Consider the following 27124-nt stretch of genomic DNA (forward strand, 5'->3'; position numbering starts at 1 on the left):
GCCACTGAGTGCAGGCTTGGGAGACTCCTGGGAAACAGCTAATAAGCTGCTTGGGAGTTGTAAAGTCCACAGAGCAGTGTCCAGGTTTTAGTTTACCAAAGTTGGTACTGCTCCCCCCTCTGAGTGGAGGCAGCCTGGGACTGCTGACGTCACTGAGGAGCAGAGATAAAGGGGTGATATACAGCAGCTGGAAAGCAAAAACCTCTGAGGCGTGCTGGAGAGAGGCTCTACTGCTCAGTCCAGGGAACCACCGCTAAGCTGACAGGAACCCTTTCTTACAGAGATCTAGGGAGGAGGAAGAAGAAAAAGGAACCATTAAAGATACCCTCAGAAAATTGCTGAAAAATGCCACAGAACGTTGTCCTCCCAGGACCGGCGCCTTGGGGCTTCAGGCTGACAGGAGGGATAGATTTTAAGCAGCCGTTAATCATATCCAGGGTATGTCCTTTTCCCTTTTCTTTTCTTTTCTTTTTCTTACAATGGCATCCTTGAAGTTGTGGAAGTGTGGAGTCTGCAGGAGGTGATGGTGTCTTGCTCATCCTCAGACAAGACATGCTTTGCTGAATGCTTTGTATTTTTAAAGAACACAACACAGGTGGTTGTTAATTTTGCACTGTGCAATCAATGGTTGAAGGGTTTCTTTTAATATGCTTGTCAAGAAGAGTGAGCAGACTTGACACTGCTATTTCTTCCCATGCACCCCTTACTCTGATGTAGTATTCATCTACCCAACCACATGAATGGTTACCAGTGCAATCCTAGATATGTCTCTTTAGAAGAAGAAAACCACTCAATTCAATGGAATCACTCTCAGGTAAGGGGACACAGGATTCACTGGACTGCAGTCCTGTAATCCGCTTACCTGTGACCCCATTGAATCCAGTGGGATTTGGAATAGGGCCAAATTTGCAACACAATTTTGCAGTGCAGTGCCCCCACCCCCCACCGCTTAGCTTCAGACAACCTGGAACAGGGCATTTATAGAACTGCTTAGGAGAAGGTGGGAGTACACCTTTTCCACCCCTGCCCCCTCCCCATAAATGCTGCTAGAGAGCTTAAGCTTGGGTCTGACTGCCAGCCCCAAACTTGAGCATTTTGTTTCTACATGGAGACTAAGGAACTGGAGAATGTGTCTTCTTTTCCTTTGCTTCCTCCTGTAATATCTTGATTATTCACCCCTCCACTGCTTTCAGAGTCTTCCTCCCACCTCCCCTATGGACAGAAATGAGAGAAACCTGTAGAAAGCAATGGATAAATTCAATTTTTTGCATACTTGAGTTTCCTCCTCAAAAAAAGCAAAATGTAGCAGCAAATACAGGAGTTCCTAACCATAGCATTAATGTGAACCTAGAACTTCCATCTCTGATGAAATAAGATGCGTCTGTTCTTGCTTTCTCCATATAGGCTCAACTAGTATCATATTCTGTATGTCCTGGAAACTCACAGGTTCTTCTTGGACCATTTTGGGGGTTTTCTTTTAATTTACAAACTTGCATACTTCAATCTACCCAGGACTCCCTCAAGTTTATAGAAACCACGTCCTTATTTTTGGTTGTGCTGTTTTGCTTTCAAACTGAGAGGTACACAGCCACCCACTTCACTTCACCTAACTGGAACTCCAATGTGCATATGATAACTTGAAAATTAAAAAGGATGTTGTCTTCCCTGTTCAAGCACAAAGATGGCATATATAAAGAACGGAACATCATGCAAACTCTTCGACTGAAACCCTTATGCTACTTATTCTAGTGAAAAGAAACTCAAGGAGTCAGAAATTTGAGGTAGAGAAGCAAGGGGGCACAATCCTTTTCTAGCCCACTGCTTTTCCATTTCATCACCTCCTCAAGCCACTCCAGATGTGCATCTCCATACAACAACACAGCTGGGTGTCAGTTAACTAGTTTAACTAAGTTGTACAAAAGGAATTTGCAGGATACCTTCTTGGGGAAAGGAGCTATACATATTCATTTTCACATTTAGGGTAAGTTCACACAAAATCAGCATAATGAGAGTTCACGGGGAGAGTGGGGTAATGATGTACCGTATTTTTCGCACCATAGGACGCACTTTTTCCCCTCCAAAAATGAAGGGGAAATGTGTGTGCGTCCTATGGTGCGAATGCAGGCTTTCGCTGAAGCCTGGAGAGTGAGAGAGGTCGGTGCGCACCGACCCCTCACGCTCTCCAGGCTTCGCACACCTCTCTGCAAGCAGCGGGAGCCCAGCGCTGGGCTCCCGCTGCTTGCGGAGACTTGCCTGCATGCCGAAGCCTGCGCGCGCTGAGATCAGCGCGCCCAGGCTTCGCGGACCTCTCCGCAAACAGCGGGAGCGGTCCCGCTGCTTGCAGAGAGTTGCCAGCATGCCGAAGCCTGCGCGCGCTGAGATCAGCGCGCCCAGGCTTCGCGGACCTCTCCTCAAACAGCGGGAGCGCTCCCGCTGCTTGCGGAGAGTTGCCAGCATACCGAAGCCTGCGCGCGCTGAAATCAGCGCGCCCAGGCTTCGCGGACCTCTCCGCAAACAGCGGGAGCGGTCCCGCTGCTTGCGGAGAGTTGCCAGCATGCCGAAGCCTGCGCGCGCTGAGATCAGCGCGCCCAGGCTTCGCGGACCTCTCCGCAAGCAGTGGGAGCGCTCCCACGGCTTGCAGAGAGCTGCCTGTTTGGGGGCTGGGGTCGGGGGAAGCTCCAGCTTCCCCAGCCCCGCGCCTGGGGGGAAAATAATTTTTCCCCTTTATTTCCCCCCAAAAAAACTGGGTGCGCCCTATGGTCCGGTGCGCCCTATGGTGCGAAAAATACGGTAATTAGTTGTGCCTAATAAGGGGACAACTGAAGGATCAAATGTAGACATTTCTGACTGCTATCTTCAGATATTTTTCAAAATGATTACACACTCACCCTGTTGGTTTGTAACTGGGAACTTGTTGACAAGTGGGATATACTTCCCTAAAGCAAATCAGGTTAGTAATTTTATTGAGTTCATCTAGGAGCAACTTAACATGTATATTACAATGCTAACTCAGAGAGTCTTCATACTGAATCAGTTGGGGTTACTTTGCTGACCTCAAAAATCAGCAAAGAGGTGATAGTTTTAGGATTGATTCATTAGCAACAAACTATTTCAAGGCCACGCCATCTGTACACAACGTCCTTTACAGGAGCATAAATCCTTGTTGAGCCATCCAGATTGATATACATTTTTGCCCAAACATGCACAGCCACTCCATATATTTATCCTGAGGCAACATGCACAAGGATGTGGAATGTTGCCATTGTGGACAAAAACTGTGAGACCTAATTTTGGAATTCACATATCTGCATTTTCCACTACTTTATAATGCTGATCGAATAAAGTCAGTGCCAATGCCTTATGAAAGAACTGTGATTTCAACACCTCTCTCATTTATTTCATTTTACTGCATGCATTTTACTGCATGCACAAGTAGAATTAATTGGCCACAACCTTGAAGACCTCTACGGACTGAAAGATAGGATAAATATTTGAAATAAATAACAAAAATAAAAATGCTCCTGCTAAATCTCACTGAGGTCAATTGAAATGACAGGCACATCCTTAACTGACATTAATAGATCTTTGAAAAGTGATTAACAGTACAGCCCTTTGTTGGCTTACTCATAATAGATTCCCATTGCATTCAGTGGTGATTACTCACAAATAACTACGCACTGGATCATAGCCTTACAGAGCAGATCGTGCCCTTTAAGTGTTAAAAATTCCATGATATATGCTTTCAATATCACTATTTTACAAACAACTTCAGTTTCACTTGATGCTACAGATACAGCTAGTATTCCTTGCAGAATGAGAATATCTAAACGTATTATCCTCTCAAATTTGTTGTCTGATTGAAAAAGTACAACTACACAAATAAAAAATGCCAGTGTAAGGAGTTGAAGAATTATTGCTGACTTAACAGTATTTCAAATGAGAACTCTTGTTAGAATTAAGGTACTAAATTTAGGCACTTAAAGAAAAACCAACACAGCTAGCTAGTACCGTAAACAAAGAGTAGTTTGTTTCACCAGAACTCCATGCACTCTGAGTGTTTAACCTTCATAAAATGCACAAAGCACATGTAAGCTGACGTGGTGCATGCTTATGGCATCTGACATGGACACACTGGAGAAAGGGAAACAATGTCTGAGCTTAAAAACAATAGAAGACACTGTGGAGTTTTTGGACTCCTATTGCCTTTTATGGCATTATAAGAGGGAAGGACTTTCCATTATCTCTCAAGAAAAGTATTTTAGTAACGCTAGGCTTCTTGCCTGCATTTGTTTACAATAAGCTCAGTCAAGTTTAAAGTTCTATTAACAAAAGAGGAGCTGCATTTATACCTAATTACTGAGAAGTAAATTGTTTGGTATTATCTGAGTCACTGTGAGACAAGTAGCTTTGGGAGCTGCTGAACAACACTCATTAACTGTCTGTTTCAAGGCCTACTGCTCCGCACTGCAAGGCGTGTTTACATAAAAAGACAAATGTGAAGACGGATGCCTTGAGTTTTACTGGTACATCTGTTTGATGTTAACATATGTCAACTACTTTGATTCTTTTTCTCATTTATATGTAACAGTTCAGTATTTAGAAATGGATCTCTAAAGTGCGGTCCCAAGCCCCGGAATACTTTAAATCAGTTCAATAAAACCTTAACTCCTTGATCCAAAAGATATGGATTTATCAGAGCAAGTTCTAAAACCAATGGCCCTAAAGCAGCTTAGGTTAACCATTTTTAAGGTAACTGGCTTGAGGGTATCTTGAACTATCCATGTGCAAACCATAGGAAATATACATGGGAGTCAAATTATTTTGTTTGAGAAACAAAACACCAAACCGTAGCATTTTATAACAAAGTACAGGATACATATGCATTTTTGATAACACTGTGTGAACACAAATTTAAAACTGAACAGTGGAAACACAGTAAGTGCACAGTAAATGGAAGTGTGAACACAGCCACAGTTACAGTTTTAAGAATACGTTTATCTCAGGTTGAATGTCTGCATGCACTCCAAATACCGGTAAATGAAGTTGAGCTCCTGGATAATCAGACTTTCCCTATACACTTCAATGGAAATGTATCCCTTTGCACATCCAGAACTGCATCCCTTTGCACATCCAGAACTGAACCCTTATTTGAAGTGAGTGCTGGAACACCTGAAGATTGTGTGGGATCCATGTATACCATGGACAAGGAACCCTCAGCCCTTCAGAAGATGCAGTTCCTGTCATTCCAGGTCTTTGGCTACAAGGTGGGGCTGACTGAAGTTATAGCTCAACAACATCTGGAGGGCTGCAGGCTCCCCATGTTGTACACATTAAAGGGAGCCACACCTTCAAAGAATAATTGCATCAAGGCAATAGTGTCTACCATACATTGTATAGTTTTAACTTTTCACTACCGGGAGCTTTTAATGACAACTTATTGGACTTTTCTAAGTAAAGGTATTTACGGATGAGGGACTTATTTCCTAGTGGCTCAGGCTATCATTTTAAGAGAATTGTACTGAATCCTTAGGAAAATGATACAGGACAGATCTATGTTTTTCAAGATGAAGATGTACATATTTTTTTTAAAAAAAATTCTTTAGCTATGCCAATTTCCCATCAATTTGTGACAAGACAGCATGATCATTCAAAAATAGCTTTCAAATTAAGCAATAAATCTTTTTGGAATTGATTTTCTAATAGCGTTCTAAAAGAGTTTTAAACAGACCATAGCAAAACAGAGTAGCCTAGTCAATCAGGTAAAGACTTCACAAGGGAGAGACAGAAGGGGCTACTACCACCTGTTTATCTAGAGAAGTGATGTCATAATCAAAAAGCTATCTGTGGTTACCCAAACCAAATACAGTAAGACAACCCTCTGGAAGGTTTCAAGCAAATGTAAAACCTCAGGGCAGATAATCCAGACAAGCTAAGTATAGAAGTGGATTGAACTGCAGCCCAATCGTCAACATACTGCACTTGCTTGCTTGAAGGCCACCAAAATAAATGCAACTAAGGCAAAAAGAGCAGTTTGTGGATTAATCAAAGCATGCTAAGAGACAGTTAAGCACATCAATGCAAGAAGCAAAATATTTCCTTGTCTAATAACTGTGAGAAGCTGGATTTACAGATTAGGCAATTGACAAGTAGATTACAATATTGTCATGTTTCACAAAAAAAGCTTTATCAAGCAATGATGCTTCCAAGCAATAGCTCTCTCTCTCTCTTGAGAACCAGGATACACACATCAGTAAGAACCACACATTAGTAAGGCAGACAACTTTTATTCCCTAGTAGGGCTGGTGAGCACTAATGGCATGACAGGTAGAAATCCAGCATGGGTATGCATAAAAATTTTTAGCACATCAGAAGCTTTTTCAGTCACACTAGCTTTTCACATACGAGGGGTGAATTATGTAGACAAGGAATCTCCTATCTGAAGTGTTAACTGGTATATTCTAGGGAAGGCTGCACCAGATGAGATTTCTAAATGCCCTGTGCTGTGCATGGCATTGTACTGAAACTGCAACATACCAGAAATTACCCCTAAGTGTTCTCAATGGCAAAATTATAATTTAAAAAAATAAATCCCCAAAGTGAGACTATATTCTCTGTTTGGTCACTTTGTGACAATGCCACAAAAGTTTGGAAACCATTTCAGTTGTCTGAAATCTTTATTTCTTGCTACAATTAGAATCCCACCTTTCCACCAAGGAGTTCAAGGTGGTGTACATGCTTCTCCTCCTCTCCATTTTATCCTCACAACAGCCCTGTGTGGTAGGTAAGACTGAGAAATAGTGATTGGCTCAAGGTCACCCAGTGGACTCCATGGCTAAGTGGAGATTTAAACCCTGGACTCCCAGCTTCTAGCCTGACACTCTTACCACTGTGCAACACTGGAATGTGCTGAGGAGGAGATCAGGTCTGGAACTTCCAAAACCCTTAGCATTTGCTCAAGCCAATATATCACTTGCTAAACTCTGTATCAGACATACTTCATGTCTGGTATTTTTTGAAGAGAGAAATATTTCTGGAATTCTTCAGCCTTCTAGAAAAGGCTTGTGCAGTTTAACATTCTCTTTCACAAGGAGAGGTGTAGAAACCAAAAGGAAGGAGTGGTTCATGGCAGAAACTAGTCCCAAGGTTGCCAGGCCGCAACCATCACCCACACCAGACTTGAGTGAGCAATGTTTGCTATTTCCTCTATTTTGTAATTATGACAAATTTCAAAAGTATTAAGCCAACCACAAAACCTGTTACATGCATAAAACTGGATAAAGCACAACAAATTATATAACCTGTGTGCCAACCATCATCACCCCATCCATATGCAAAGCAAATAATGAAAATATTAGAGAGCAAATTTCTGTTTTATACAGCCATACTGCTAAACAATGGCATTATAATTCCTATAAAACACTGAGAAATCTATATTACCATTGAAGATAGACTTGTTGACTCATGGTCCCTTGCTGCACATTCCATGTCATGCAACATAATGCAGATGACAGTTATCTGTCCTCACTGGCAGCGCCAAAACTCTTCTGAACATAAGCTTGTTTTAGTATTTTAACTCTTCACATGTTTTAAACTATTGCCGTATAATTTTATTGAGTTTTGTAAACAGCTTTGTTTTTACTATAATCAACAGTGTATAAATTTTATGAAATAAATAAATAAATGCTAAAATATCAGCTAGCACCAAAATAATAATAAAAAATAGAAGCTAATGCTTACATGCCTGTCACAATGAGTCACAGATCAACTACAGCTAATACTTGAAATTAAGTGAAGTTCCACCACCTCCCTTATTTGTGTCAAAATAAGTTGCACTGAAATCAATACAACTTCTTAGGTGGAAACAGGTCTACTTATCATTTAAAAGAAACATCTTGTGTTTCTTTCAGATCACTCCAGGAAGCAAAGCTTCACAAGCCAATTTGTGTCCTGGTGACATCATTATAGCTATTGATGGCTATGGCACAGAGAACATGACTCACAATGATGCACAAGAGAGAATTAAAGCAGCGTCACACCAGCTCTGTCTGAAAATTGAGAGGTAAGATTTCGCCATATGCTTGGAGTACAATATAGTGCTACCTTGGGTTACAGACACTTCAGCTTACAGACTCCACTAACCCAGAAATAGTACCTCGGGTTAAGAACTTTGCTTCAGGATGAGAACAGAAATTGTGCGGTGGTGGCGCAGCGGCAGCGGAAGGCCCCATTAACTAAAGTGGTACCTCAGGTTAAGAACAGTTTCAGGTTAAGAACGGACCTCCAGAACGAATTAAGTTCTTAACCCGAGGTACCACTGTAATGGATTCAATGTTTCCCATCTAAATTAAAGTTTGCCATTATCTGATGATTACAAACATTCATAGCCATGGATCCAATAGATTTCTGGGCCCAACATCCTAGATTTAGATGTTCTTGGCATGATAATGTGGCAAGATTGCCATGACAATTCCTAGTCCTGTTTCCCTTGGCGTAATATATCTTATGCAGCTTCTCAGACTATTTTCTACTAAATAGTCCCACTGATAAACAGCACTGCTCCTTACAGGTTCGAAACAAAATAGTACTCAGTTTGGCCTTGAAGGGAAGGCACACAATGGAATGAGGCTGTCTCCCAGGCCACCCATCAGTGGGTAATTTGAGAGCAATAAATGCTAGTCAAGGGGCCAATCAGGCAGAAGCAAACAAAGTAAGGACAGGGAGAAAGCATGAGCACAGAATAACCTGCTGCTCAAGAGTGAGCTGGAATTGGATTGGGCAATGTTTAGTTAGTCAGGGCCCTGCAAGACTCAACAAGAGGAGTGTGAGACTGCAGAAGCTGGAGACAGTAGCTGGATAAGATAACAAGGAATTCAGCAAGGGAGTATGACTCTGAAGTATAAGGAAAGTTGTCTCCAGGCCCAAGGCTGCTGGTTCAAATTCCAGTATGCTATTGTCCATGGAAACTTGGGGCATTGCTTCTTCTCACAGACACCAAAGCAACCAAATTCTAAATCCCAGCTCAATTTGAAGTAAAGGGCAAAAGTTTGCATTTCACCTAATTGCATTGTAAGATATAGCCCACCCACTCTATTCTTGATGTTACCATTGTCCTTACATGCTTCAGCTTTTCCACTGTACACATTCTTACCAAGCACAACCTTTTCTTTTAAAAAAACCCCAAAACAGGTTGATTGTATCCATTTTATGTTTTGTTTAAAAACAAACACTTTGGATTCAGAAGTGGCTCACCAGTTGGGACGCAGCCACTTTGCTAGCTTCCTGGTAGGTGTGTTGCTGTTGCTTACTGGGAGGGACAAGGCAGTGGGGAGGTTGGTGTGGTGCAAACACACCAGCAGATTAGTGCCAACATCCCCACTGCCTCTCCCCTCCTCTCCCTCTGAGTAAGCAACAGCAGTCCATCTGCTAGGAAGCTGGTATAGTGGCTCCACCCCACCCAGAAAGTCACTCCTGCCTGTATTGCTATGGGGTGCTCCCAGATAGGTATTTATTGGGGGATCAGTGCTGCTTAGGCAAAGTTTTTCACAGCATCCATACACATTGACTTCAAAATGCCAGCTTGCATCCCACCCACATTTAATTTAGATTTACCCTGTCTGAGATAATTCGGTTAAGTTGACATAACTTGTTGCCAATGACACATTTGCAATACAGTGGTACCTCGGGTTACATACGCTTCAGGTTACAGACTCCGTTAACCCAGAAATATTGCTTCAGGTTAAGAACTTTGCTTCAAGATGAGAACAGAAATTGTGCTCCGGCGGCACAGCAGCAGCAGAAGGCCCCATTAGCTAAAGTGGTGCTTCAGGTTAAGTACGGACCTCTGGAACGAATTACGTACTTAACCCGAGGTACCACTGTATTAAACCCCCATTTGGAAGCATCCTTAGACTTTCACCATTCCTCTTATCTTTCTTTTGCCACAAGTAAGCTTACAAGCATTATCTGAAATTTTCCCTACTCAACAATAACTAAAGGACCACTGTCCTATTTTTCTTTAGTTACCAATTCAGTATTGTCTACTTTTCATGTAATATTTAATATACAAATAAACAGTTAACTTATTTAAAAGATAGGTTTTCATGTTGTGATAAAAGGGAGACAAAAGCTTTGGGGGCTTTGGGATTGCATAACACATTGAATGCAGATGTGCTATATTAAGGATTCTTCATTTTTCACCCTACAGGGCAGAAACAAGAATGTGGTCTCCACAAATAACAGAAGATGGTAGTCCACATCCATTCAAAGTAAACTTGGAAGCTGAACCACAGGTAGCAAATCACTTTAGATCAGCAGCATTCCCATTGTATTTTGCAGCAGCTTACTTACATCTTTATTATGTTTCCCAACGTCTAGTTAACCTCCTGTTAAACATAAGATATCTTAAAGCAGTACATCCCTATACTTTTGTATGAAAAACCATTGGAAGCTGTAAGATTCTTACATCTGTTATGGACATGATCTTGAGCCATTAAATTCTTAATACCTCACATGTTCCAGAGCCAAGTCCCGACACTGAAAACAGCTTCTAGGGAAAGGCCCCAAGGACCCCTGGTTACATTTACCCATCCTCACTCACCTGAGTATCACACCTAATCCAAATAAGTCTACTGTCTTAACCCAGGCCACATCTGCACCATATATTTAAAGCACTATTACTGTATATCACTTGAACAGCCATGGCTTCTCCCAGAGAATTCTATGAATTGTAGTTTGTTAAGGGAGCTGAGAATTGTTTGGTGACCCCCTGCCCTCACAGGGCTACAATTCCCAGAGTTTCCTGGGAAGAGGGACTTATTGTTAAACCACACTGGGAATTGTAGCTCTGTGGGGAGAACAGGGGTCTCCTAACAATTCTCAGCAGCCTTAACAAGCTACAATTGCCAGAATTATTTGGGAGAAGCCATGACTGTTAGTGGTATAGTAGTACTTTAAATGTATAATGTGGGTGTGTCCCCAAATTGAAATTTTTAAGTCTCAGAATTCTGAGGGAGTCTTATCTTCCTTGGTCAGGCAGAAACCCTCTACTGTATTCTCAGCCTAGTTGATTTACAGCCATCCTGGATGTAACACTGATGTAACTTTCTTAACAATGCATGCTTATGGTTAGTTAGTGTGTGACACTAAACAGATTACCCATTCGGGTAGCCATTATTCTAGATGAACTGATCTGAAGTAACTTGTGATATCTGTTAGGGGCACACCACACCGTGAGCTTGAATAGTAATAATATTTGGAAACTAAGGCACGCATAATAGAAATACTGCATTGTTTGAAATCTCAGTAAAAAAATAATATGTCAAAATCAAAAATACTGAATTCATTTTACAATGCTGAAAATGGTCTTTTCAAACCACACATTTTAACCTATACAATGCCATCCTGATAAATAGGCCAACTGGTTTGTTTTAAAATACTCTTCTGATGCTTGTAAAATTCAAAAGATGTCCACCATTTAGAGCTATCTGTGTGATTATGCCCCTAACAGCTTTGTTGGGACTTATAAATTATGTGCAGTGATTACTATTTAAATTTGGTCTTGAGTTCTCAGTGAATTTATCAGACAAATCAGACAAATTTTAGAGGTTTATTCATATGATAAATGCAAAAGCTGGACTGTTATTTTTTCTGTTGCTTGCTTTGCCATTTACACTTTGTGCACATGGTGATATTTCTAGAAACTAAAATTAACTCAAACTCATTGCTGCAATGATATACTTTTACAGTAAGACATTACAAACATGATGTTGTTATAATATGTACCGTATTTTTCGCACCATAGGACGCACTTTTTCCCCTCCAAAAATGAAGGGGAAATGTGTGTGCGTCCTATGGTGCGAATGCAGGCTTTCGCTGAAGCCTGGAGAGTGAGAGAGGTCGGTGCGCACCGACCCCTCACGCTCTCCAGGCTTCGCACACCTCTCTGCAAGCAGCGGGAGCCCAGCGCTGGGCTCCCGCTGCTTGCGGAGACTTGCCTGCATGCCGAAGCCTGCACGCGCTGAACTCAGCGCGTCCAGGCTTCGCGGACCTCTCCGCAAGCAGCGGGAGCGCTCCCGCTGCTTGCGGAGAGTTGCCAGCATGCCGAAGCCTGGGCGCGCTGAGATCAGCGCGTCCAGGCTTCGCGGACCTCTCCGCAAACAGCGGGAGCGCTCCCGCTGCTTGCGGAGAGTTGCCAGCATGCCGAAGCCTGCGCGCGCTGAACTCAGTGCGTCCAGGCTTCGCGGACCTCTCCGCAAACAGCGGGAGCGCTCCGGCTGCTTGCGGAGAGTTGCCAGCATGCCGAAGCCTGCGCGCGCTGATCTCAGCGCGCCCAGGCTTCGCGGACCTCTCCGCAAACAGCGGGAGCGCTCCCGCTGCTTGCGGAGAGTTGCCGGCATGCCGAAGCCTGCGCGCGCTGAGATCAGCGCGCCCAGGCTTCGCGGACCTCTCCGCAAACAGCGGGAGCGGTCCCGCTGCTTGCAGAGAGTTGCCAGCATGCGGAAGCCTGCGCGCGCTGAGATCAGCGCGCCCAGGCTTCGCGGACCTCTCCGCAAACAGCGGGAGCGGTCCCGCTGCTTGCAGAGAGTTGCCAGCATGCCGAAGCCTGCGCGCGCTGAGATCAGCGCGCCCAGGCTTCGCGGACCTCTCCGCATGCAGTGGGAGCGCTCCCACGGCTTGCAGAGAGCTGCCTGTTTGGGGGCTGGGGTCGGGGGAAGCTCGAGCTTCCCCCGCCCCAGCCCCGCGCCTGGGGGGGGGGGGAAAATAATTTTTCCCCTTTATTTCCCCCCAAAAAAACTGGGTGCGCCCTATGGTCCGGTGCGCCCTATGGTGCGAAAAATACGGTACTCTATATGCACTTCCATCTGTAAACTAATCCCAGTTAAAAACTAGTTGATGATATATTTATCAAAGCTAATTTACATATAACATGGTTTCTGACTATATAGGATTTACTTGCATTCTTAGAAATGCACCTTGATTACACAAGCACATTTACTTGGAAGTAAGCCCCACTGATAGTATAAACCTTTGCATTTATCAACCATCCCATTAGGTTGATATACCAAACAAGTGGAAATCTTGCTCAACCTGTCTGGCTTTTGAGATATTAACAAGTATTTCCCACATATTTTTAAGCATATTTTCTCAGCTATATGGACAAAGGGTGGGTGTTTGAATAAAAAAATACAACTGCAGATTTTATTGTTAGGATGCTGATGTGCTAAATATGGCATGCTATGGGTTTGCTGCATTTGCTTCTAGCTACAGAATGTGCACAGCTGAAACACGTGGCTGAGTTTACAATATATTTCAATGCCAGGTGTGCCCACACTATTTAAAGATTAGTTTACTAAATCAACCAAAATGACTCAAGCAAGTGAATAGCCTCACTTATGTAGGCTGTAGATCTAGGTTTTTGGTTTCAGTGGCACTTTTGTCCTTTTACTTCAGTGATATTGAAAGAATTCTATTTAGAACTCCACACTAGGGTGTTTGCTTATATGCTGGGTCTTTTTCAGTTTAGTCTTGTCTACTTTTAGAACACTGATCTAGCACGCGTACACACACATATATATATACCTATTATGTGTCCATGTCTTTTTTACTGAAGGTTAAGCTGATTTGTGGCTGTGAGACTTTTCAAGCAAATATGCCTAGACGTTAGTACATGTGGAAAATAGGTGCATTTTAAACAAATTAAATGGTTATTTAGCCTTTTCATTTCAAAAATTGCTGTGGGCTCTGCCAGACAGCTTATTTATTTAGCATAAATCTTGACTTGCTTGCACAAAGCTTATGCAGAAATTAGATTATATCTGGTCTTTATAGAGCATTTGTTCTGATGCGTTTGTGGGAGGATATACAACAGGGGTCAGCAAACTTTTTCAGCAGGGGGCCGGTCCACTGTCCCTCAGAGCTTGTGGGGGGATGGATTATATTTTGGGGGAAAACATATGAATTCCAATGCCCCACAAATAACCCAGAGATGCATTTTAAATAAAAGGACACATTCTACTCATGTAAAAACACGCTGATTCCCGGACCGTCTGTGGGCCGGATTTAGAAGGCGATTGAGCCAGATCCGGACCCAGACCTAAGTTTGCCTACCCATGATATACCGTATTTTTCCCTCTATAACACGCAGATTTTTTCTCCTAAAAAGGAAGGGGAAATGTCTGTGCGTGTTATTGAGCGAATGTGTGGTCCCTGGAGCCAAATGGCAAAAAAAATCAGGCAAAAATCAAATCGCGCGTCTCGGAGAAGGGAAACCTGAAAAGAGGAAGTGGCTGCTTTCCTGCATTCTGCCTCAGGGTCTTACTGCCCACCCTCCTCTGTTTCCTTGCTGTGTTTGCTCAAACGGAACAAAGAGCAGGGAAAGCCCCTCCCCTCCAGGCAAGCAGGAGAGAGAGAGAGAGAGAGAGAGAGAGAGAGAGAGCGCGCTGGCTGGCTTGGGTGGGTAGGTGAGGGAAAACTTTTGCCTTCCTTTCCTCCCTCCCGTTATACCCCTCTCCTGCATTCTTAGCCAGCTGCTTCTCTGCACACCCCTCTCGTGCTCCTTGTCCATTCTGTATTTTTCCTTCCTTCCCCACTTAAAATGTGGTTAAAAAGCATGGATCCACATGGATCCTCAGGATCTTTGCATTGGGTCACCCCAAATTCACCATCAGATCACATAGCATGTCCATGGCTACAGCCTGCCCCCCAAAAATCACACACGCACTGTTGCCTGGGGCTGCAATGGTGCAAAAATGTGGTTAAAAAGCATGGATCCACATGGATCCTCAGGATCTTTGCATTGGGTCACCCCAAATTCACCATCAGATCACATAGCATGTCCATGGCTACAGCCTGCCCCCCCCCCAAATCACGCACCCACTGTTGCCTGGGGCTGCAATGGTGCAAAAACGTGGTTACAAAACATGGATCCTCAGGATCTTTGCATTGGGTCACCCCAAATTCACCATCAGAGCACATAGCATGTCCATGGCTACAGCCTGCCCCCCCCCAAAATCACACACCCACTGTTGCCTGGGGCTGCAATGGTGCAAAAACGTGGTTACAAAGCATGGATCCACAGGGATTCTCAGGATTTTTGCATTGGGTCACCCCAAATTCACCATCAGATCACATGTCTGTGGCCACAGCATGAAGCACAAAAATGATACATCCACTGTTTCATTCAGAATGTTTTTTCCCTTGTTTTCCTCCTCTAAAAACGATGTGCGTGTTATGGTCAGGTGCGTGTTATCGAGCGAAAAATACGGTACAACAAGGAGAATTCATCTTGATTTGCTTACAGTGTGTTTATACATCTTCCTGTGAATCATTTGCTTATTCCACACTATTTACCTATCACTGAAAAAGTCAGATTTTTTTTTTAATGGCTTTGATGTGCTAGAGTACTTTGATCCACACTAATTGCACAAACCTAAATTTCCTGAAATGTGCTTGAATCCCTCCTGCAAATTATTATTAGGATTGTTCCAACAGTAGCCTCTAAGTGGTAAACAATAAGGTTACAAAAAATTCAATAAGCACAAATCTGGTTAAAACATAAAATCAGAAAATCTTAGCATTAAAATGCCTGCTAAAATAAGAAGTACCAGAAGTTAAACAGAGAGGCGGACTGTTTGATCCCAGCGAGGAGCATATTCCAAAGAATTGGACCCACAATACTGAATGCATAGCTATGAACTGTGCATGTGAGCTATGGGGGATCACTAACAGTGACTCCCCCAAATATCTCAGCAATTAGGCAGGGATATAAGGAATCAGTGGTCCTTAAAATATCTGACCCCAATTGTTGTCTTGCAATTGTTGAGATTTGATTAGAGGCTAGGAGAGGATATGTTTATTAGATTTTATCCTTCCTCACATTGTTGAGTTCAGCAGAGTGCCATTCCTTTGCCACTTAAAAGGGAGCTTGTATAAGCTAGTTTTAGCCTTTTAACATTAATAAACCAGGGTGCTTTAAGGCAGGCTGGATTTTCCTGATATTACCCACCTTTTCCTCCCCCTCAAATAATAACCACACAATAGGTTTTCTGGAAAAGTTAAAATAACATTTACTCACTCAGTCTACATCTTCAAGAACAGCAGTTACAGCAGCAAAATGTAGGCAGGCTTAAAATGCTATTTAAGTTACTAAGAGACATTAAAGTCTAGCTTAGAGATAGAGTCTGAGCTGGAGGTTACAGGTATTATAAGAAAAAAAGGTGTGCCCGGGAAGGGAGGAACATACTAAGTTATACCTCTTCCTGTCAGGACACAAAAGGGAAGTGATATTACAGTCCTCTCTAGTAAGAACCAAAGGAAAACTCTATGAGCTTCAGCCCCTATTATGTGCCTAGCTAGAAAAACATGAATTTTTGATTTGACAGCTATAAATATCCTGCAGTAATTAATACAAGAACCTTGAACCTGGCCCAGTAATATATGGATAGCCAGTGCAAGCTTTTAAGCACTAGAGTCATGTGCTGGTGGTAGTTTGGCCCTACTAGCAATCCAGCTGCAGCATTTTGCACCAGCTGGAGCTTCCAGACTGGGCCCAATGTTGACTCCACAGAGAGCATTGCAATAATCGAAGTCTTAAAGTTACCAATGCCTTGTGGCCAGGGCAAACTATCCATGTCCAAGACTGACTGAAAGTATCCTTTCACAGTTTAATCTGAAACATGTTTACTCTGACATAAATCCTACTGATTTAAAGGGGACCTACTCCCAAATTAAATATGCATAGGATTGCAGGTTTCTGTTATTTAATCTGAGACAGAGAACCCCCTCCCCAATCCCTGATAACGTCTAGCAATCCGAACTATGTCATTACATGTGTAATGCAGAGTTTTGCCAATACCATGTCCCTTTATTGGATGCAATTTGCAGGGACAAATAAACTTCAATGACAATGTGAGTTGACTCATATTGGGATTACTAGAAGTTACTGGGGAAGACAGAGGGCACAGTGGCTGCTAATACTGACTGCACCTCTTATGTAATATCTAATTACAGCCATACTTGGCTGCACAGCCAAATTTACAGTTTCTTCTACAGAAATTAGCAATGACATGTTATTGTCTATAAGTATATATCCTCCTTATACTCCTCCATATATTTTCTATGGTGAAACACAGGATGCTTGCTTAGTGGTTTGCAGCAAGATGCGTTTTATTAATAAGTAGCAGCATTGCCAATTGTGCTTGTTATTGGCTTTAATGTGCATTGTAGCTTTGTGTATTTTGTCTGCCTGTTGTGCACAGGAATTCAAGCCCATTGGTACAGCTCACAACAGAAGGGCCCAGCCTTTTGTTGCAGCAGCAAATCTCGATAACAAAAGACAGGTGGTGAGCTCTGCCTATAACTCTCCCATTGGGCTGTATTCATCTGGCAATATACATGATGCTCTTCATGGACAGCTGCGGGGCCTTATCCCCAATTCACCTGCAAAGTAAGTAAGATACTCTAAGATGGTCTTTTGCTGCAACATCTTTTTAACTGGCTTCATGGTATCAAGTCCAGCTCTTGCTATTATTTTTTCTTTCTTTCCTGATGCTCAAAATATACAAAATGTTATTCAAAAAATTTACCTCTAAAATGAATCTTCAAATAAGCAAGACCAATATTATAGACATTTCTCTTTCAGGGGGTTGGCTACACAAGACATTATTATTATTACGCACATTCCAGCCAAAGCTAAATACTGAAGGCACATCCTATGTGCATGCACACACAAGATGCACACAGGAGCAAGCCTAATTGGTTTGACTTACTTCTGAGTAAACATGGATAGGATCAGGCTGCAAGTCTTATTGATTACAACAGGCAATATATATAAAAATGGTGTGCAGCCTCATCCTATGTGTACACATATGTAAGTCCCACTGTGTTCAATGGGACATATTCCAAAGTACGTGAGCTTAGGCTTGTAGCCTAAAAAGTTAACTTTGGCTTGATTGTTCCTATTGTTCTATTTTTCTCACAATAACATCAGATGTATTAATGTTACTACTATATAACTTACAACTCAATAATTTACAACATGTATGTTAACTAATCTTTTCTGGAAGCAAATATGCTTGCTTAAGTTAAAAACAACAACAACCCTGTATTTCCTTTTCTTCTTCTTCTCCAGGACTTGGGCTACTTTGAACACAAGCATAACATTCGGCCCAAACCTTTCATAGTCTCAGGCCCGAGCAGGTTATAACTTCTCTGTGTAATCTGTAACTGGGTGCATGGTGTTTTGTTTTTTAATGAAAACAGTAACAATGCTATTTCAGTATGTTGTAAAGCCTTCTAATGAATAAACGCTTGCTTTGCAGCACCTATAAATCTGAGATCAAATGCCATCAAATGCCAAAAGAAACGCCTGTTTCATTTGTCATGGAGAATAGTAGTGAAAGGGCACATTTTTTGTGCAATTATTGATCAAAGTCACAACAATCTGCCAAGCAGTAATGTGCCTGCAATCAGGTTAATTTCAGCTGAACCTACATCAGAGAATTGTTTGGTTCATTACAGAGATCAAAACTGAAATATCACACGTAACATTACTTACAGGGCTTTAAAATATGTAGTAACATACATACAAACAAACTACAACAACACTATGATGTTGGGATAGAAGGAGAATGAGAAAGGAGGGAAGGACCTCATATGGAACCTCCACAGGCTAAGGCTACCCAGTGTACATCCAAGGACGCCAGTGGATAAGAACAAGATGGCACTCTGATGAAATAGAGCAGGGATAGTTTGATAGGGATGTTTCTGTCCTTTATGGAATGCTTAATGATGATTCTTATACAATTCTTCAATGGAGGATGTGACTTGAGGGTTGAAAATGGAGAGCTACATATGTTTATGTCCTGCAGGGAGCTGACCATTTTGCAGTTAATGTGTCATTAACAAATTACACATCGATACTCTCATTTTCTATTTCATAGGCAAATGATACTATTTTGTTTATTTGGTTAGATTGTTTTACACATCGCCTTTCATCTGAAAATCTTAGGGGTGGGTAGCAGTTAAATTCAGTAAAATACAGTTCACATCCAGCCATACCATTAAAAACACAATAAAAGCAAAATAAGTTACTAAATGTCAGTGACCATTCCCACAAGTCTAGATAAAAAAGCTACGTTTTGAGCTTTTTAGAGCAAGTGCCAACTGAATTTCAAGGGACAGGGAGTTTCAAAGCCAGGGTGCCACCACAGAAGCTGGCATGCACATCACCACTCCTAGTGCTGAAGCACTAATTGCGGGGCAGGGGCTGGTGCACAATTGGACTGCTGGGCAGAAGTCCAGAAGACCAACATCAGGTGGAGCGAGATATGACGACAGGTGGAACCACCTTCTGACTTTTTGTAGGCAAGAAGGCAGGCAGAGTGCCTCACTTATAGTTTTATAAAACATTTAATGTGTCAACATGAATAGAAGTTATTAATATTGCAGTTGCTGTATAAGGGATTATTATTATGACCAGAATGTAATTGAAATTAATAAGATTTTGGAACGCAGAAATAAAGAAAATCATCAAACTATCAATTCTAGCATGCGGGGGGCCACCTTATCTCAATTATATAATTTGGTATTATATAATTCAGTATTATATATATTGGTATTGGTAAGTGTAGTATAAATTGGTATTGTTATAATGAGGCTATTATTGGATTGTAATTGAAAGCTAATAAAAATTATTATCAAGGCAGGCAGGCAGAGGGAGACTGGCTGAGATCAGTCTGAGGTTGTTGGGGCAGTACCTCGTATGCCCTAGGACCAGCGCCAACAGGCAATAGCTAAGGCCTCCCTCGCCAATCTCCCGAGTTGTGCTGTAAGAATAAGTTGTGTTGTGTTGCAGAGTATAGTTCCATGCTGAGCATAATTTTTGAGTTTACATAGCAACATAAAATATCAGCTGGTGGGCATCTGCTAAATGCACTCCTCCTCTTTCTGCAGCACTCATGAGCAGTGCCCTATTGCTTCTAACAATACCTGGCTGTTAACAGTGCACTTCAGCTTCTGGAGTTAACAGCATCATTATTGACAAGCTTTGCTCATGCTTTCCAAACATGGATCCTGGTTTTATTTCTGAGTAACGATGTGTGGCTGTATGGCTATCCCCTTGTATGGATATTTGGCTTGAGTGATCTGGCAACTGTAAAGTTGCTTTGGCACACGTGCAGCTCTTCTGGAATTCTTTGTCTTGCCTTTGATGGTAAGGAATGCACTTTTCTTAAAGCAGTTGACAACATGGTCCTACTTAAATTCCACATGGCATCCCTGAGGGAAGTTAGTTCAGTGAAAAAGGATCCATGATGTAGACAAAGCTGCCATTTAGCTGTGGGTGATATTTCCCTCTTTAAAATATTTGTGACAGTAAACACCTGAAATTCAGTGAAAGATGACAAATAATGAATATCGTGAATGTCTGAAAACTCAAAGAGCTATCAGTAGATGCAGCAAATAATCTATATGTGATTGTCATCAGTCACTAAAAGTGGTGAATCAGAAATCTGGTTTCAATGTTCCCAAAATTTGGCATTGTGAATGTTCACCAAATTCAGGACATTAAGGTTCCAGTCCAATAATTTTACACCCTTACAGTCTGGGAGGCAGTAATATGCACTGAAACCAGTGGTCTTACTTTTGAAAAAGGCATAGGATTGTTCTGTAAGGCTGCTGTCCTTTGCACACATGCAGAGTATAATTTCTTTCTGACGTAGCATGTTTAGTAGGATTATGCTGCTGTAGTATTTACATATTAGTCCTACAGCATGTTTATCCAGAATTTAAACCTTATTATTTCTGTTATATTTCTGCTAAATAAGTCCACATCCTTAGAGTAGTTTCACATATCTTAAGAAATGTTAGTGTTGTCAATAGAGGATGTGCAGCTGAACTGTCTGTTCACTCCCCACAGTTCCCGTCTAACAACTAAAAAGGGCACTTACACACCTCTCATTCCCTGCTATGGGCACCCCATGGGCATCTCACCATGGGAGAAATGTACAAGTTGCCCATTTATTTCTTGCCAATTGCCTCCTGCAATATTCAAAGTTACCCCTAAGCTCCCATTTTAAATTAACTGTAGGTGATCAAGGGGGTTTCCATCTGTCTTAGTAAACCATGCTTAGGAGGCAAATCATGCTATATAACTATTATAGGGCTTGTCCACAACTGAGCATTATTTAGCTAGTAATCCACTCCCATCCCATTCGAATTAGACTCAAGTAGTCCACCCCACCTATATCTGAATTTGTGCATAAAAATTTATTAAATAATAATAAATAATAAATACATTAGGAGCAACTTGAGTCTTTCCTGTGTTTTTCCTCAGCTTCTCATTTGTTGATTCTATTGGTAATGTTCCAATGGCTTTTAAATAGGTAAAGAAGGCACAGCTTTTCCTACCACAGTGAGATTTGTGTCACATAGCAATTCTGAACCAAGAAAAAAATATGTGGTCAACTGCTAATACATTCCTAGTCTATGTAGTTTGTGTCTTGGACCACTGAATATTTAAAATTGAGGACTCTAAATTAAAAACTGACAAAGAATGCATGCTTTTGTAATCCAAAACGAATGCAAGAAGAAAATCTGACACATCTGATTATTTCTGTGGCATCAAAGACTAAATAATTAACAATCTTCAGACCTGCTGTATTAGCATACTGGTGCTTGGGATGACTTGTGGTGCCATTACCTCAATGTGTTCTTAGGAAACAGATTCCACTAGTGCTGTTGCAATGCTGTGGAAGCATCATAGTTATGCATTGGCACAATACTGGAAATATCAGTATTATCTCACGAAGTTGTTATTTTATACATACGATTGGCAAGAGAAGTTTTATCCTCCAAAATTTCTTCTGATTCTGATTTACTGTTCGAATCTGGCCATTAACCTGTGCCATCCTTGACGTAATTATGTGCTGAAGGAGGTAGTATGAGACAAACATTTGATGAACTATAAAACTTAGAAGTTTTGCATAATAGTTGTGATCTCTTTAAAATTATGGCAGATTATACTCAGTAGAAAAATACACAAAAGTTGTGTTTCATAAAATGTGTTTTTTCTTGCATTTGATTCTTTTGGGCACTTTTGTCACTCTGGAGAATACTTCTGCTCCCTGTTATTCATCTTCTTTTCCTCTCTGGTTTGCATCACGTATTTTTGTGTACTGGTTTTTGGCACAGTGTTTGCAGTACTCCTTCCGGTATTGACGGCGGAAGCGGACGTAGCACACCCTCTTCAGTTAGCACTGTTAGCACTATCTGTCCTACCGAATTGAAAGCTGCAGCTAAGATGGCCCCCAACATTCCTTTAGAAATGGAACTGCCTGGTGTCAAGATTGTACATGCTCAGTTTAACACACCTATGCAATTGTATTCAGATGACAATATTATGGAAACACTGCAGGGGCAGGTTTCTACAGCACTGGGGGAAGCCACCCCGATAAGGTAATCCAAGCCACAATGTATAGTTAGCTTATTTCTAAGGCATGAATAGTGCTGCCATTATTGTTGCTTCATTAGTCGTTAAGGCTTTTAAATATATCTAAACCATGCCAATTTGAAAGTCAATGTGAAATTCTGAAAGTCAATGCCTATTTAGTCATCAATTTCAGTGGGATAAAGACTGCCACCTTGGTGAAAATGTTCTATGGAAGATGTACAGATGGACAAAATGTAGCCTAAATTGAGAATTATTAGGAAAACCACTGTGTCATGCCAGGGAGATTAAAAATGAAGTTTGGTTAGGTTTCATATAAATGTTTTTAGGTTTGTGAAAATTTTATGCATTCTAACTTGTGTTTAAATTAGGGGCAAATGCTTGAAAGAAAATATTGTGACTTCCTAGGGAAATGAAGAGTTTTAAGTTTGGTTAAGTTTTTATATAACTTTATACAATTTGTGTAAATGTTACTTTGATATGGGTATGTAGCTCCCCTTATGTGTCCAGCTCCTACTTTGTGATAGTTTGACAACTAGAGATTTGATAACAAATCTCAATCTATATGCACTCAGCTTGTAAACAGTCACAAGAGTCCCATAATTGATGTCAACAGGAAATGAGACATTCAGATAAATTGCCCTATATATAAATTACATTTACATTAAAGTATATAGCAATTGTCCTGCTAATCTGCTGGAAATTGGGCATCTCTAAACTTTTAGAATTTTGTGTGCACTCACAAAGTAGCTACATTTTCTGGACAGTGATTCCCTGGGGTGTTGATTAAGTGAACTGACTTTACCCATACTGCACTCCTGGACTAAATATTTATTTATCATATTACAAGTAGTGGCAAGCATGCTTTTGGGAACCATTCCAGTAAAAAAAAGCTTTGAGTTGTTTTTGTTGATGGGGTTCATTTTCACCAAGTATGAACTTGGAAATGCCATATTATTCCCTAGGGGTATTTTGTGTCTGGTAACTAATAGAAGCTTTAACCCTTCTTGTGGGATGCTCCAGTTGCCTATAAGATGATTATTAGAAATCAAGAGTTAAATTTAAAGTGATTAAGCTTTAATTTCCTTTGGAAACTGGTAAACTTCATTTTCTGAGCTTTATATTTGTTCTCTGTGTAGATTTTCTTTTGCACATTGCTAGAATGGAACATTATCTGACTTTGTTCAGTTCTGTGCCTTCCACTTTTGTTTTAAACAATGCAATTATAGTGAACATTTACTGGTTAACTATCAAATACAGCTCATTGATTTTTCAGTGACCCAGTACCAGCTGCAGTGCCCCAGTCTGATGTGTACAGGTTGCTACATGATGATCAGCAAGGATCAAGTAAGCCACGTCAGTCCGGTTCCTTTAAGATTCTCCAAGACATGGTCTCTGATGAATCTGGTTAGTTGCCATTTTTGTACGGCATCTCTCTTCACTTACATTGCATTACATTTCTATGATGCAGCCAGGCACGCCACCTCCTAGGGGAAGAGGTTTCTTCGGCCCCCTTAATATATGCTGGCAGGGGGGCAGGCCCCCTCGATATTGAGATATTGAGGGCGGAGGAGGCTGAGCACGACACAGTTTAGTGGCTGCCTCCTCCTGAGCTTGAGAAAGGAAGCTGCACGATGCAACTACCTCTCCTATGCTCAGGAGGAGCCAAGCACTAAACTGTGCTGCACTTGGCCTCCTCCTGCTGGTGCAACATTGCACATGCATCGTGTGCCAGGCACATGACATCACTCACACATGATGTATGCCAGCCCCCAATCTTGCACGTAAGACAGCGCCTCTGGATGCAGCCACTTTGCTGAAGCTAAGCAGGTTTTGGGCTTGTTAATTACTTAACAGGAGGCAGCTCAGGACATCACTTACACATTGTCAAAAAAGAGGGAAGACATCACCAAAAAAGGGCACAAGCTTGCATAAAATTTGCGTGCCATGATTAACATATACAGGTGTGAATTAAGAAAGAATTACAATAATTTAGCTAGACGTAAGATACTTCTCATTATTGTGGGGAACACTGTGACCAGGTGACCTGTGTGGCTACTCAACCTGTTGATAGGAAACTTCAAGGTTGCTGTTCTCTCTTCTTACAGAGATGGGAGACTTGGATTGGAGTGCACTTCAAATAAAATATTCCTTCAAAGAGTGGGCTATCCCCTGATAGCCATTCAAATAGAGAACTGTAAACCTTGAGTTCCATAATGGAAGAAAGGCACTAAATAAAGTAAAGCCTAACTGGAACATGCACAGTGATACCAATATCAAATGTTAACCAAGAGGGTTAAACATATGCAGACCATGTGTTCACAGTAAAAATGAGAGAGGGAGATAAAAGTAGCAGCATATATCTATTGCTTAATTAAATGGAATCCCCTAACTTACTGAGCAGTCCCATAACTCAGAAGTAAATCCAATTGTGTTGAATGAGGATTGCCCCCTAGGGTTTATCGGAATGTGCCTAAGGGAGAGAGGCTATAGACATGGCACCTGCATATAACTAGTGAACTTCTTTTTTAAAAACAGCTTAAAAATTGAGGAAATCACCAATATTATGCCAGAGAATTTGGATGGTTAAAATAATAATCAAGCTTCATGTGTTTTGTTAGGCAATCCCTTGTTTTGTTTTGTTTTGTTTTAATACTAATTAGCAATCTCATCTAGTAACTTTGCAGATGAGAATGTAACACTAAGGGAGTACTTTTAATAATTTTTCTCCTACGCCATTTTCTCCGTCTAAATTGCATTTAACCCAAGACACTTAGAAGAAGCCTTGAGCTCTGTCCTGTCCTGTAAACAAAAGTGGCATCTTTTTCTTTTTCTCCAGATGGTCGGGCCCCTGCTATAAGGAGTGTGAAAGCACCAGTAACGAAGGTACCTGCTGCTGGGGGAAGTGTGCCAAAGGTGCCCTTGTGTGACAAGTGTGGAAATGGAATTGTGTAAGATATTTTATTTTAGTTCTAATAGATTTATGGCATAGCCCTTTGGAAAAGTTCACATCAATCTAGTGGTGGGTGGGTATCTGTGATTTCTCTTTCATGAAGTTAAACAAAATTCAAAGCATTCATACCTCTTTATAGAGCTATTTTTTATTGCACATTTTTATGCATTTTGTTTTATTTTGTTGGTGCAGCATATATTTTTTAAAGGTTACATAAGGTTTGGGACAATGCTATAAATAAAGTCTGCATAGCCTGTGTTGCTCTAAAAGAAATGTTGGCGAAGCTTCTTGATTTTACATGCTCTTCTTAGCTCCCACTGAAATTCAACCGCAGCAGGGTGCCTAACAGATGCTGTACAGATTGGCTGTAACAGCATATGATCAGGAGCTACAGAGGTGAGGGTATCTGAAATTTACTTAGTGGTTTTCATCGGTCAAATTTTGGCTTGCAGGCATCTAGGTATATTTTATTTTTATTTTTTATTTTTAAGAAACCCGATTTCGTATATTCATAATTGAACTTTAACTTCTTTTATTTTTACCCCCCTTTCTTTGATCTACAGTGGCACAGTGGTGAAGGCACGTGATAAGTACAGGCATCCTGAATGTTTCGTGTGCTCTGACTGCAACCTCAACCTGAAGCAGAAAGGCTACTTCTTTGTGGAGGGGCAATTATACTGTGAAGCTCATGCACGAGCTCGTATGAGGCCCCCAGAGGGATATGAAGCCGTCACTGTTTATCCCAAGGCTTAGCTGTCCGGAGAGACACAAATACCTGCATGCTCACATAAGGCACTATCCGCTTACAGCAGCAATACGACTGAAGGCAGTCCAGCATTCTGCTTTTTAAAACAGGGAGACAGGATGGAGAAGTTGGGAGAAGGATGATCATTCTTGTAGCCCATGTTGGTATCTATGGGATTATTTCCCAAAACATTATCACTATGGCTGCCAGTGTAATCCAATGAGTTATAAATCTGACATGCTATATTAAGATCCTTTGCAAATTGAGTTCATGTATAATACTATGAGTAATCTACAGTGAGAGAACCATACTGTATTTTTAAAATGTTGCTCTGTTTCTCTGTACAAGTGCAATTAAATGGCTTTTTAAAAAAAGACATGTTCTGCAGCAGCATTTACTCCCCAGGTGTTTGTTACCTTCATATCCAGTGGAAGTGGGAAGACACATTCAGGAATATAATGTCTGAAGAAATATGACTTGTGGTGGTAGAAGCAGTGGTGGCAAATATCACAAGTTTTTAAAGAGGAGTGAAACAGAGGCAGATGTCTCAAATTAGCAGTTGTTGCATCTGCATAGGGCAAAATAACTTCAACCTCATCCATTTTTGGAAGAAAACTCTGTGATAAAATAAATTTAAGCTCGTGTCTAGAGAAGTCAAGTGCAAGACTGTTGACAGGTGATGGCTAGTATGAAAATGGTATATATACCTTAATGTTAAGACTGTAGCCTACTTTATCTCCCTAAGGCATTGTTATTGCAACGTTCTGATGTAACATATCTTCACCTGAAGGAAAAACATCAGTCCTCAGACCCTTTCTAAACTTCCTAATCCAGGCCCCCATCTAGCCTCTGGTGCTATCCCCAAGCCACATCCCCCACCTGAAAATATGCCCCTTCTCTGGGAGACACCAAAATGATTTTTGTTGAGGAAAGAGTAGTGGTTCGGAGTACATTCAAAACAAATACATGAGAAGAGATTGCA

The 27124-nt window shown here is 41.3% G+C and overlaps 1 protein-coding gene and 1 long non-coding RNA gene across 11 annotated transcripts in view; one reads left to right on the plus strand and one right to left on the minus strand.

The window, feature by feature from the left end:
* Positions 1-27050, plus strand: PDLIM3 (PDZ and LIM domain 3). 2 transcript variants are annotated; one of them, XM_083630720.1, is made up of 8 exons: positions 1-438; positions 7908-8059; positions 10205-10289; positions 18128-18195; positions 22189-22452; positions 23721-23851; positions 25284-25395; positions 25961-27046. In XM_083630720.1, exons 1-8 carry the CDS (start codon positions 346-348, stop codon positions 26148-26150), a joined length of 1095 nt encoding a protein of 364 aa, XP_083486846.1. In that variant the 5' UTR covers positions 1-345; the 3' UTR covers positions 26151-27046. The 2 variants fall into 2 exon arrangements, with proteins under 2 accessions (XP_083486846.1, XP_083486847.1); XM_083630721.1 differs by lacking the exons at positions 18128-18195; positions 22189-22452 and adding an exon at positions 17256-17443 and having other exon boundaries at positions 9-438; positions 25961-27050.
* The window catches only part of LOC310770300, a 105474-nt gene that overhangs the window by 76365 nt on the left and 1985 nt on the right, over positions 1-27124 (minus strand). Inside the window, exon 1 of one of the 9 annotated variants that reach the window (XR_014552036.1) lies at positions 16073-17227. The exons of the other annotated variants lie outside the window; for them this stretch is intronic. This is a non-coding gene — a long non-coding RNA (uncharacterized lncRNA). Of the gene's footprint in view, positions 1-16072; positions 17228-27124 lie in introns of those variants that run through there. 9 annotated transcript variants of the gene reach the window in all.

This window comes from Podarcis filfolensis (genome assembly GCF_964270895.1).
Source record: "Podarcis filfolensis genome assembly, chromosome: 9".
Taxonomy (NCBI): domain Eukaryota; kingdom Metazoa; phylum Chordata; class Lepidosauria; order Squamata; family Lacertidae; genus Podarcis; species Podarcis filfolensis.

Bases quoted from the DNA above. Each gene is read 5' to 3' on its own strand.
- PDLIM3 (XM_083630720.1), top strand. From the start codon at position 346: ATGCCACAGAACGTTGTCCTCCCAGGACCGGCGCCTTGGGGCTTCAGG. The intron at 439-7,907 runs GTATGTCCTTTT...TGTTTCTTTCAG, and splicing joins AGCCGTTAATCATATCCAGG to ATCACTCCAGGAAGCAAAGC. The intron at 23,852-25,283 runs GTTAGTTGCCAT...CTTTTTCTCCAG, and splicing joins CATGGTCTCTGATGAATCTG to ATGGTCGGGCCCCTGCTATA.